Source organism: Leuciscus leuciscus, assembly GCF_965113295.1.
Source record: "Leuciscus leuciscus genome assembly, chromosome: 17".
Lineage (NCBI taxonomy): Eukaryota > Metazoa > Chordata > Actinopteri > Cypriniformes > Leuciscidae > Leuciscus > Leuciscus leuciscus.
Genome location: NC_138741.1, coordinates 5,702,819 through 5,715,265, shown reverse-complemented (window position 1 = coordinate 5,715,265; position 12,447 = coordinate 5,702,819). Strand labels below are relative to the sequence as shown.

Below are 12,447 nucleotides of genomic sequence, written 5' to 3'. Positions count from 1 at the left end.
GTAATCAAACACACCTGGACAAGCTATTCAAGGTCTTAATCATTGCCTGAAAGCAATGCCACTTGAAGGCAAGCCTGCAACGTTAGCCTAAAAAAAGTATAATGCCTACTAACACTGCGGTACACAGGGAAGGAGACAAGAGGCCATTTTTTTAAATGGATGTCAACGGTGGAGAGGCTTCACTACGCTGAATAAACCGCTTTTGTGAGGAAATAACTTCTCATTAAATGAATCAACAGCCCTTGGGCTAATCTTGAAACTATTTGCTGATAAACTTTTGCTTTGGATTGATCTATTCTGTTTCATAAGAGAAATCGCGCGACAGGTATGATTCAGTTTACGGCACTTCTCATTCATTTCTACGGTATCCTCAAACAGTGATTGACTGTCGCACAACTATGAACGAAATTCAATAACGTCAAGGCTGTAATGTGATTGGTTATCAAGGCACATGTGATCCAAGTTAGCCTTTATGCTTTTTACAATGGTAGAGCCACATACCCTTGTATGTCCCAATCATAAGACCATCTCTGCTTGATCGGTACTGGCAGGCGAGTTTAATCAAGGTTGGAGCTAAACCTGGTCTAAGATATTCCAAAGTTGAGAAAAAAGCCTATATCACAAGTTGTTCAGACATATTCTGACTCTGCAGTATATTTGCAAAGGCCCTTGACGGAAAATTCTACTTTTGTTTGCAGAACGGGCCTTATCCACAAACTCAGGAAATCCGACTGCCACCCCCAAATACTGGAACTTTTCTTGGATAGCGGAGGAAGAGCTAACTTTCCCTGAGGATCCTGTATCAACTTCAGGTAAGTCGCCTGGCATCAGTATCATACAGCTTCCTGAACTCTGCGGTCAGAAACAAAGGCAGCCCCTTCTAGGATGTGATGCATGCAGGCAGTTGGCTGTCAGTGTGCATAAAAGTCTGTTTCTCATTCCCAACACGCTCTCATCGCTTTTGACTGCTGGTCTTGAACTTGCAGTAAACGTCACGCTGGAAGGATTACAAATGATGTAACAAGCCACAACTAAAAGGATGTTTTAAAGATATAGCTCAGAAAATCTGTCAGGCTCAAGTATTCAGAATCTATCGTTAAGAGACATTCAATGCTTTTATATCTTGGTTAAGTGCATCGCTGTTGAGAATGTTCCAAAGTGCCATTTACAATAAACGATTTCCTTGAGCTGCAGTATATGATCATATTTAAAGTTGTGTAGATGACAGTCATGAAGGAAAGAAGTATAGTGGTTGAATAAACTATATATAATTTAATATTATTAAGAATAGTATAGGTGTGTAAAATAAACAAAGAACAATTGTTTAAATCCAAACCCCATTCTACAGAATAAAATAGTGCGTCGGGTAAATTACAAGATTAACAACTGACCATATATACTTTAAGCCTAGAATACACAAAACTAAAAACTATAGGAATGCACAGGGGTTCAGGGATTCTAGCTATAATTGGTACTATAACCAACATCTTTTTTTTAGCGCCCTGTCGTGTTGATCAATAGTACTGGAGGTTCTGTCCAAATAAACTTCCCTTGTCCACTTGACGAAGTTGAACAAACTTCAAAATGGCTGTGGGGATTTCCCCGAGGGGTAGTGCTTAGGGAACTTTGTGAGTGTATGTCTAAAGTGGAGTTGAACGCAGCCTAACAAGACATCAATGGAAACAGGAATTAAATGCACAGGAAATTAAAACAGGCACAGTAAGACAAATGAATATCAAAATAAAAAGTCCATTAATATTGAACACAGAGTTGAACAATGTGTCATTGAACACATGACAACTGTCAACCTTCCACCAAGAAGATACCCAGTTCGAGTCCCGGCTCAGTTGGCCTTTCCGTGTGCATGTTCGCCCCATGTTGGTGTGCTTTTTTTCTTCTGGGTACTCTGGTTCATGTTAGCTAATGCTAATGTTAACAAATAAGTTCTTATTGTAAAGTGTTACCAAATAATTATAATACATAATCACTGCCAAAAGCCAAAAGATTTTGTCTTTAAAATATATTTTACTATTAGTGACCTTATTTCGCACCCTAAAACCCAGGATTGGCACAAACTAAACTGAAACCTAGATGACTTTATGATATAGGGCCCAAGGTCAGGTGAACTTTTAGATTCTTAGTACATGCATGTCTGTGAGAGACTGGCTATTCATCCAGGATGTTTCCCCTCTTCGTCCTGAAACGCTTCACCAACAGTGGACAAGCTGTTTGAATGATTGTTGGACTTTAATTTTGGGCTGATGTCATCCAGCCCTTCTATTTTTTTCAACCTCAATCCTGTTAATCAATGTGACTCCTTTCTGGTGCAATATACAATGCTGATATTTTTTTATATATATTTTTTATGATCAAGCCCTGCCATATATTTGTTCTCATTAAATGTACTCTTTCTATCTGAAATATGTTAGCTTATAGAAGTTTATAAATATAACATACTAATTAGAACATTTTTAATATTATTGTAATAAAATATGATATGCAAGTGCTGGATAATTGTTAAAAACCTGTTTGCACATTTGTTTCTAAATCCACATATCACCTTTGAGAGCTTCAATACAACACTTTGGGGCCTTGTTCAGATCAGCGAGAGGTGGTGAAGAGGCCTTGACCGTTATCCCATATGGCTCAAAAAACAACGAAAGTCTCTCAACAACCACAGTTTATGTCAGAGGTCAGAATGTCTGCCATAATTTAGCTGTGCTGTTGCCAAGAGCTGTCACAAACGTCTATTTATGCAACACTTCTTCTCTTCCGCCATAGCCCTCAAATCTCATTCCCCCTCGTGTCCAATTCAGGGTGATTGACGTGTGGAGATTGAGGCTGGAGTGGCTGTAGCTTGAGCCCTTACGCCTGGGTAATTAGTGTCCCTCCACTGGCCGTGCTTTCCTTGATTGATGTTTGGCGCCGGGAAGCTGACAACGTCCGCCATCCATCGACATGATTTAGACGGTGGGCTGGTCTAGATTTTTAGGGTCTGAGTAAAACAGCAGTTCTTCTTTGTCATCACATTCACGCATTCAAAATGCATGTTTTAGTAACATCACACCGTCCAATATTTACAAAAAGAAAGCCTCCCGAGGGTACACACGTATTGAATGTTGGTTTATGGAGCCTGACATTGCCAGCTTTGATCTAATCTGTGAAGCAAAGCAGCCGCTCGGTCTTGAGTTCACAAATGAGCAGTGGTGCTCTGATGTCACAACGATGTCACCGCTTCCAGTCTCCCCGCTGCTCAAAAAAATCACCTCAATCTTCACGCTGAAATCATTTTGATTTGACCCAGATAGCTGAACACAACATGGCTCTAACTGTAATGGGGTGTGCAAAGCTCCAATCTCCTCCTGGCTGCAGAAATTTGCAAATTAATTCAAATAGGGCCAGTGGGAGACTCAGACACATCGTCTCAGCTGAGCTCTATATTTTCAAGCAGGCAGACTTTGATGAAGGTGAATGACCCGCACCACTACTGGCGAACTGATAGATTGCAATGTTTCCACAGCATCTGTTGCATGCTGGTGTTTATTGCACCCATTAAAAGTGAGTCAGAGGGGGGCTTGGCTGAACACTGCCATCACCCAGAACTCCCAGCACTCCAAAATTGAGATTGATCCCCCACTCCACTGCCATGACACTAGGACTAATACTCTCTCTTGTTTTGCTGTGGTTCTCTGCCAAAACAAGCCCCTGGCACAGCTGTCATGTATGTGTGCCAGGAGACTGCCGGCTTTTGTCTGGCGGGGAGAAGGCTGTGAATAAGATAAAACAAAAGGCCATTTTATAACACCTGAGGTCAGTAGTTACATTCTGGAATAACCAGGTGTTTCATGGGTTGGCTGGCATGTTTGTTGTTTTGCATTTGGTTGAGACTGACATTTATGCATTTGGCAGACGCTTTTATCCAAAGCGACTTAGATTGCATTTCAAGGTACACATTTTACATTCTTATCAGTGCTTGCTTTCCCTGGGAATTGAACCCTTGACCTTGGCGTTGCAAGCGCCAACACTCTACTGAATGAGCTACAGGAAAACTGAGAGGTACAATCATCAAAACATTAATATATAAATACATTCTCTGCCAGTTTGTTTAGCAAAAAATATTCGCACAAAGCTGAATGGTCAGGTCTTTTTAGGCAAGATAAACAAGGCTTAGTTTGTACCAGAATTGGATAAAGAACCTATTTTAGAGGATGCCCCTCCTCATTCACCTCCAGTGTTTTCTATAGCTGCTTATAAGACTTTTGTCCAATTTTGGACCATCCCTTACCTTAAATCAATTTCAGTATAACAATATCTCTGGGTTGTCTTGATTGCACAGCCCTCTTTAGGTTATTCCACAGCATCTCAACTGGATAAAGGTCAGGACTCAGGACAACATTATTTTTCTGTCAACCGTTTTTTTGTTGATTCGATAATTGTCTTAAGCATCCCAACCTTTCTAAAGCTCGAAGTCATGAACTGCTGTCCTTACATTCTCCTGTAAAATGTCTTGATAGACTTTTGAATTCATTGTTGCTTCAATGCTTTCAGTGTTCAGGCCCTGAGGCAGTAAAGCAGTGCTAAACAGTGATGCTCCTTCAACCATACTTTACATCTTGGAAGAGGTTCTGGTGTTGGGGTTCAGTGTTTATTTTCCTCTAAACAAAGCATTGTGGATTTTTGTCAAAACATGTCAAGTGTCCCCATATGTGGAATATCCAGGTGGTCTTGAACAAATATTAGACTTTTTCATTATTCTTTTTTTATAATTTATTTAATGATTGATTGATTGGCAGCAGCGGTTTCCATGTTTTATGAACACCATTCTTGTTCAACGTTTTTCTGATAGTACACAAACAAACACTTTCACAGTGTGTATAGTTTTCTGGAGGTCTTCAGCTGTTATCCTTGGGATCTTTCTTGTAGATGAAGATCACCCCATATTTATGAGTTCTGTATTTTCCAAAGCAACTTATATAATGCAATTAATGTCGAACACACAAAACATTTGTGCCGAATGAGAGATGTACGTGAGAAGTTTGGGCTTGTGTAACACGTTTCCCACTAGTCGGTTTCAGTTTCACTAATTAATTTGCTTAGTTAAACACTTGGTGTTTATAATATATGTTATTTATGTGTATTTTAAATTCCCGTTCTGTTCTGAATACCGTCAAATTGAAAGTAATTGCTGTGGAGTGAGGGGAACTAAAATAAACATCAGTTGTGTTTATATTTTAGTTTATTTACTTATATTTTACATTATATCTGAATGTAATAACAACATTTGAATTATACACAGATGTAACTTATGTGTTTTTTTTTTAATACAATTTTGACACAGTGTGCCTTATTTTTTTTTAGAAAGTACCTTAACCGGAGCAGAAATTGGTGTATTTGCCCAGGTGTTCTGGGTGGCTGAAAGGACATTGCTAGGTGGTTGCTGAGGTGTTCTGGGTGTTTGCTAGAGGGATAGTTACTATGATATCCTGGTCCCTTGATTTGGCTTGTGTCCCTCTTTCAGTTTCAGTCTTTGAGATCTTGATCACCCATTTTATAGTTGGTCTGATCACTTAGGGAAAAGAAATAGCACACCTCTCCTTATAAAGCTGGCTAATAAGGTAGCATTCTTGTCCTTAACACAAATGGTGCAGGGCAAGTGCACTTACAGTATGCATTTACTTCCTGCAATGCCAAAGTCATGCATTCATTGTTTATTTTTATGACCCAGTATGTCACATTAATAATGTTTACACAATTATACAAAGTAATAGCTTGCACATTTGACATCTATCAAAACAAAACATTTTTATGGTAGTCATATATTCTTATAAAACCAGCAAGTCCAAGTTTAAACAAATTCTGCCATATAATATAGATGATGTCTTGTATAATGCTGTTTTAAGTAACTCTCTTAACGTTTACAGGCTCATATCCTGTATCTGGATCCAGTGCAGCTGGCACTCATCTGTACATTTTGTTAATAGATCCTCTGGGCCCACTGTCATAATATGCTGGATAGTAAAAATTGATGGTGCAAGACGCGAGTTCTAGGATCCTGTCCACGCCTTTCAGATAGCCTCTCAAATCCCATCATGCCGTCTCCTGCCGCCCATTGAAGAAGCAGACTATACATGCTACATTTAGAAATAGAATTCATCTAAAATGAAATGAGCGTTAGATTGATTTCCGTCAGAGGTCTATACAAAGAGAAAAAAACAAGAATGGCGGAATTGAAGATTAATATTTTTTTTTTGGCGATGCGGCTGTCTGTGCGCTATGTTTTATTCTATTTAGTCTGTCCGTTTCATTCTGCGTCTCCTCCATCTGTCAGCACTGACTCGTGACTCATGCATCCACCTGCCCGGTTCTCCTTGGGGTATCTGACAGGGCGATAGGAGACATGAGGTGAGCACAGGCCATAAAGTGGTCAAATGGACGCATAAATATGCAGCCATAGTGAACATTTTCCAAAATAATGCTGAAAATAAACCTATTCATCATTCTTCCTAATGGACTTATCTCTGGACGGATGAATATATCAGATAAATGCAGAATAGAATGGAATGCAAAAAATGTGAGTCTAAAAATGCATTTCATTTAGTAGCTACTATAAGTATTAAAATAATTGGTTTGGAGTCAAATAAATTGTTTGATATTACCTTATAAACTTGATTACACTGTGGTAATAACAATTAACAAATGACAATTTAAATTTCAGTCTGTCCATGATCTGGCTTCAGAAGATTTGTAATATAGCGCAGAATTCTAATGGATATCTTTTACATTTACATTTACATTTATTCATTTAGCTGACGCTTTAATCCAAAGCGACTTACAATTGCTATATATGTCAGAGGTCGCACGCCTCTGGAGCAACTAGGGGTTAAGTGTCTTGCTCAGGGACACATTGGTGTCTCACAGTGGATTCGAACCCGGGTCTCTCACACCAAAGGCATGTGTCTTATCCATTGCGCCACCACCACAATTTAAATTTCAAGTCTTTTATGCTGCAGAAACCATAAGGATGTCAAATATTTCTTTAAGGCAGTGTTTCCCAATTGGTTCTTATGAGGCAAATGCAGGGGGGTTGTGATTTAATGAAAAGCTAATCATTCATTAAATCATAAAATGTACAATTAAAATAAATAAATGTGGCTGGAATCTAAATAAAATTTAAATTGTGATTTGGACGCATTTTCATTATTTTAAAAGTTTAATAGAGATAAAAAATGTAAAAAAAAAAAAAAAAAAAAAAGACAGTTCAAAGCATAATCGCAGCTCATAATTGCAATATATGCCAAAATACTATATAATACAGCACTATACTATAAAAAAATAATAATGATAATAATATGAAACCCTTACAAAAAGATAAAACACTTGTTCACATTTTACAATAAAGTCCCATTAGTTAATGTGTTATAATATTGTATTTATTACCCATATTTTATGTTTTCCTGCATGTAATTTGAACAATAACCATCATAAAAGAAAGGTAAACATGCAAATGTGTTGTTAAATTATTAAAATACTTATAATCTCAGGGGGCACTTCAGCAATACTTTACCTTGATAGTCCACTTTAGACATTTTACTAACCATAAGTAACTTTGCAACTACATATCAACTAACTTTCATATTAGAGTACTAGTAGACTTTTAGGTTCGGGTTAGTAGAATAAGTTGACACGTCAAGTCAAGTCACCTTTATTTATATAGAGCTTTTTACAATACAGATTATATCAAAGCAGCTTCACAGTGATAACATGAAAACAATACAACAAAGTTTGTTTCTAGAAGAAAATTGCGTCATCGTCCACCTTAAGTAAGTTAGATCAATAACATTGTTGAATGTTTTAATGTCCCCAACTAAGCAAGCCAAAAGCCAAGGCAACAGTGGCAAGGAACCAAAACTCCATCAGGTGACAGAATGGAGAAAAAAACCTTGGGAGAACCCAGGCTCAGTCGCTCAGTTCTCCTCTGGCCAACGAGCGAACAGTGTATGATTATGATTCAGGCAGCATTACCGATCAGAAGTCAGATTGGATCAGAACATTCAGAATATTTATCCAGTTCCATCTGGTTGGAAGTCAGAGTCTTCACGCCGGTATGGAGACGAGTTTGAGAATCAGTGCCGTTGGCTGTCGTGTCGATGAGGCCTTCACAGGGCTGATGAGGCTGGCACTTCAGGGATGTGTCATGGACGCAGGTCCACCATCAGATCTGGATCCGGCTGACTTCAGTAAACCTCGGAATACACAGAAAGACTAACATTAGCGTAGATGCCATTCTTCTTATGATGTAACGAGTACATCAGGTGTTATGGGAAGTGTCCCCGGTTCCGGCTGACCTAATCTATGCAACCTTATAATCATTTAACTGATTTGAATAATAGAAATGAATAATGTTCTATATGAATGCCATGTAAAAGAGATGCGTTTTTAGTCTAGCTTTGAACTGACAGAGTGTGTCTGCTTCCTGGACAATATTAGGAAGACTGTTCCAAAGTTTTGGTGCTAAATAGGAAAAGGATCTACCGCATGCAGTTGATTTTGATGTTCTAGGTATTATCAACTGGCCAGAATTTTGAGATCGCAATAGACGTGAAGGACTATAATGCGTTAAGAGTTCACTCAAGTGATGGGGAGCTAAACCATTTAGTGCTTTGTAAGTAATCAGCAATATTTTAAAATGTATACAATGTTTGATAGGGAGCCAATGCAGTGTTGACAGAACGGGGCTAATATGGGCTAATACACGTGTTAGCAAAGTATCAAAATAAAGACTTAGCAGACATTAAGCAGTCTACTAATAATGAGAGTTAGGTGACATGCAATTGCAAAGTATAGTTAGTAGATTGTCTTAAGTGGACTATTGAAATAAAGTGCTAATATACAGTATATTTTATGTCAGAGGCATAAGTTTAGGACCCTTGCTTTAAGGTAACATGCCCACTTGTTACAGTAAAGAATGGGATAGAAATAGATTAAAATATTACAGAATTGCATGTACAGTTCAGCGATCCAGTTTTTGTTGACTCTAAGGCTTAGCTGTGACTGGTCATTTGTATTCCAACGGCCACCTGGCAGTGTTTTAGCTAACCTCCATGTGGTACCTAGCTCTCAGTCGCAGTTCGTGTGATAAAGGAGGCCGAGGTCACAGTGACATTACAGCCTCATAAACTGAATGCACACTCTCTTTATAGGTCTTCCCACCACCAAAAGCCACCAATCAAGCGGTGCATAACTGCAACACCTAGAATGATTCAGCCACTTATTTTATCCCCTGCTGAAGCGATTTAGCTTGCCAGTTATAGTTGTATTGTGCATTTTTCATTTCCAATGTCATCAGCAAGCAAATTCCTTTCTGTGCGTTTTTCTCTATGCATGCAAGTGTGTTCAATCATTTTTCAACGAGACAGTAGTCACAACTGTGTTAGACAGAGAATCATGACATAAACCTCCAGCTAATCATTCGCTGTAACAACAATGAACTAATCATGACAAATTTTCTAAAGATATGATCTGTAAATTTACCGAACCTGACCTGTCTGCAGCTTATTTAATTTTTGACTTTTTATTTAAGGCATAAGTTAAAGTTCACATAATCTGTCCAAGACCTGCTCACTTGGACAGGAATAAACTGTCTTACCAACATGACAAGCCAGTTTGTTTTGTTTTTATGTGCTATTTAGAGGCGGGTTTAACTAAAACTGTATAATACCACAATAAAAAAATAAGCGTGGAAAAGCAGTCTCAATGAAAAGATGTCCAGAACACACTCAAAAATACTTGAAATGTTTGAAAAAAGACTGAGTTCAGAATTTGACTGACCAAATATAAAAAAAATAATGCATAATGTAGAGTCATCTGTCCATCGGCTGGCATGGCTAAATAAATCATTCTAATATGCTGATTTGGTGTTCAAGAAACATTTCTTTATTATTATCAATTTTGGATATAGTTGTGCTGCTTAATATTTTTTTTGTGGAAACTGTGACACATTTTTTTTTAGGATTATTTGATCAAGTTTGAAAGAAAAGCCTTTATTTGAAATAGAAATGTCATGTAACATTATAAATTTCATTTTCTTAATTGAATGCATCCTTGCTGAATAGAAGCTTTAATAAATTAATTAGTAAAAATAAAAATAATTTACTGACTCCAAACTTTAGAACTGTGGTGTATATTGATTATATTTTTGCACTACATATGAAATCAGTTGGTAAATTTGACAGTTTTCACCAGTAATGATATAGCATATATTAGTCATTACAGAAATAAATTGATCCCATGAATTCCACGATTAACCCTTAAATGCATGAATGTTTGGCCAATCGTCATTGCCTCATTAGTGACCCGGATCTATATCTACCATGGATGGATCTCCAACTGCTGCAATTGTATAAAACTCTCCTTATATTTTAATAACAATTACAAAATAATAAAATAATCGTTGAATAATCTTCACAGGGATCAATTTGAGCTGATGTTTTTTACCATCATCACTGTCATCATCAGAGCTCATTTTCCCAGTACATTCATTATCTGGCTCATGCTCTTGATTTTTCTTTTCAAAGTCTTCAAAATCAATATGTTGAGCGCTGACAGCCTCTTCACAAGATCCACCATCATGTGACAGTGACACTAGTATTTGATTGCGTACAGTACTTGATGTAAATCGCTTAGCCTTAAGGTAGCTTAGCCGAGGTACATGTATGTGTTTAAGGGTTAAGCTAGAGAATCAGTTTGGAACTGGTGATTTCAGACATTGTCATTGTCAAGCCATCTGTGCAATATGGATCAAATGTTCGAGAATGTGTGCAGTCCATTGGTGTGCCATCTGAGACCACTGCAGGGAGTGATTTCTGGATCAGTGTGGAGGCAGAGACGCTGGTCAGCAGATGCAGAGGATGCTCTCTTGGCACACATATTCCCACTCAAGAAGCATGGTCATCCCACCATCCAAGTCCTTTATGATCTTGTGCCCCAATTGAGTGGGATATAAAAAGCTAGGGGAATAATTGACCATTCTGAATGAACGAATTTATGGGCTGTAAATGCTCATGGCTGAAAGCATTTAAAGGCGAACCCGCCTGACTATCTGTTGTGTGGAGACCAGAGAGAGAGAAAGAGAGAGAGAGAGCTCAGCTGTGGCAAAAGTTCTTGAGTAATTACAAACTATGCCATTTGCAGTTTTTATGGTGCATTTGTCTAAATGTCCTTCTCAGGAACTTGAGAGGCCATGAGAGAAATGAAAATATGCACGTGTGGCATAAAGTTGGGCAATTACATTAGAAAAGCTTTCTAAGCAATGCTAAGATTTTTACTTATTTATTTAGGCCTATTCTGTTGCAATTACGGAAATTGTATTCCAAACCCATACCGCTTAAAGGAACGCGCCGACTTTTGGGGAATTTAGCTTATTCACCGTATCCCCCTGAGTTAGATAAGTCCATACATACCCTTTTCACCTCCGTGCGTGCCGTAACTCTGTCTGACGCACCCACCGCTAGCCTAGCTTAGCACAAAGACTGGAGGTAAATGGCTCCAGCTAGCATACTGCTCCTAATAAGTGACAAAATAACGCCAACATTTTCTTATTTACATGTTGTGATTTGTATAGTCACAGCGTGTACGAATAACAAGGTCACATGAGACACAGACATCTTCTAACCGTATACATACTGGGAACTATATTCTCAGAAGGCGAAGCACTGCTACTTCTGCGGAGTGATTTACTCCAACTCTGAGCGAACTCTCTGCTCCTCACCACAGGGCCTCTCAGGCGCTGCGAGCAAATCACTCCGCCCAAGTAGCAGAGCTTCGCCTTCTGAGAATATAGTTCCCAGTATGTATACGGTTAGAAGATGTCTGTGTCTCATGTGACCTTGTTATTTGTACACGCTGTGACTACACATTGTTGGCATTATTTTGTCACTTATTGGGAGCAGTATGCTAGCTGGAGCCGTTTACCTCCAGTCTTTGTGCTAAGCTAGGCTAGCGGTGGGTGTGTCAGACAGAGTTAAGGCAACGCACGGAGGTGAATGAATGAATGAATGAATGAATGAGGCATTTATATAGCGCTTTCATATGTACTACTGTACACCCAAAGCGCTTTACAACCATATCAGGGAATCTCTCCTCAACCACCACCAGTGTGCAGCATCCACTTGGATGATGCGACGGCAGCCACAGTACAACGGCGCCAGTGCGCTCACCACACACCAGCTATAGGTGGAGAGAGGAGAGAGAGTGATAGAGCCAATTCAATGTAAGGGGATTATTAGGAGGCCATGATTGGTAAGGGCCAATGGGTGGAATGTGGCCAGGACACCGGGGTTACACCCCTACTCTTTACGAGAAATGCCATGGGATTTTTAATGACCACAGAGAGTCAGGACCTCGGTTTTACGTCTCATCCGAAGGACGGTGCTCTCTGACAGTATAGTG

At 38.8% G+C, this 12,447-nt stretch overlaps 1 protein-coding gene across 1 annotated transcript in view; it reads left to right on the top strand.

Moving 5' to 3' along the window:
* alk (ALK receptor tyrosine kinase) overlaps positions 1 to 12,447 on the top strand; it is a 465,705-nt gene that overhangs the window by 169,417 nt on the left and 283,841 nt on the right. Inside the window, exon 2 of the mRNA XM_082143697.1 lies at positions 699 to 812. Within this exon, the coding sequence (XP_081999823.1) occupies positions 699 to 812 (114 nt within the window). The remainder of the gene's footprint in view (positions 1 to 698; positions 813 to 12,447) is intronic.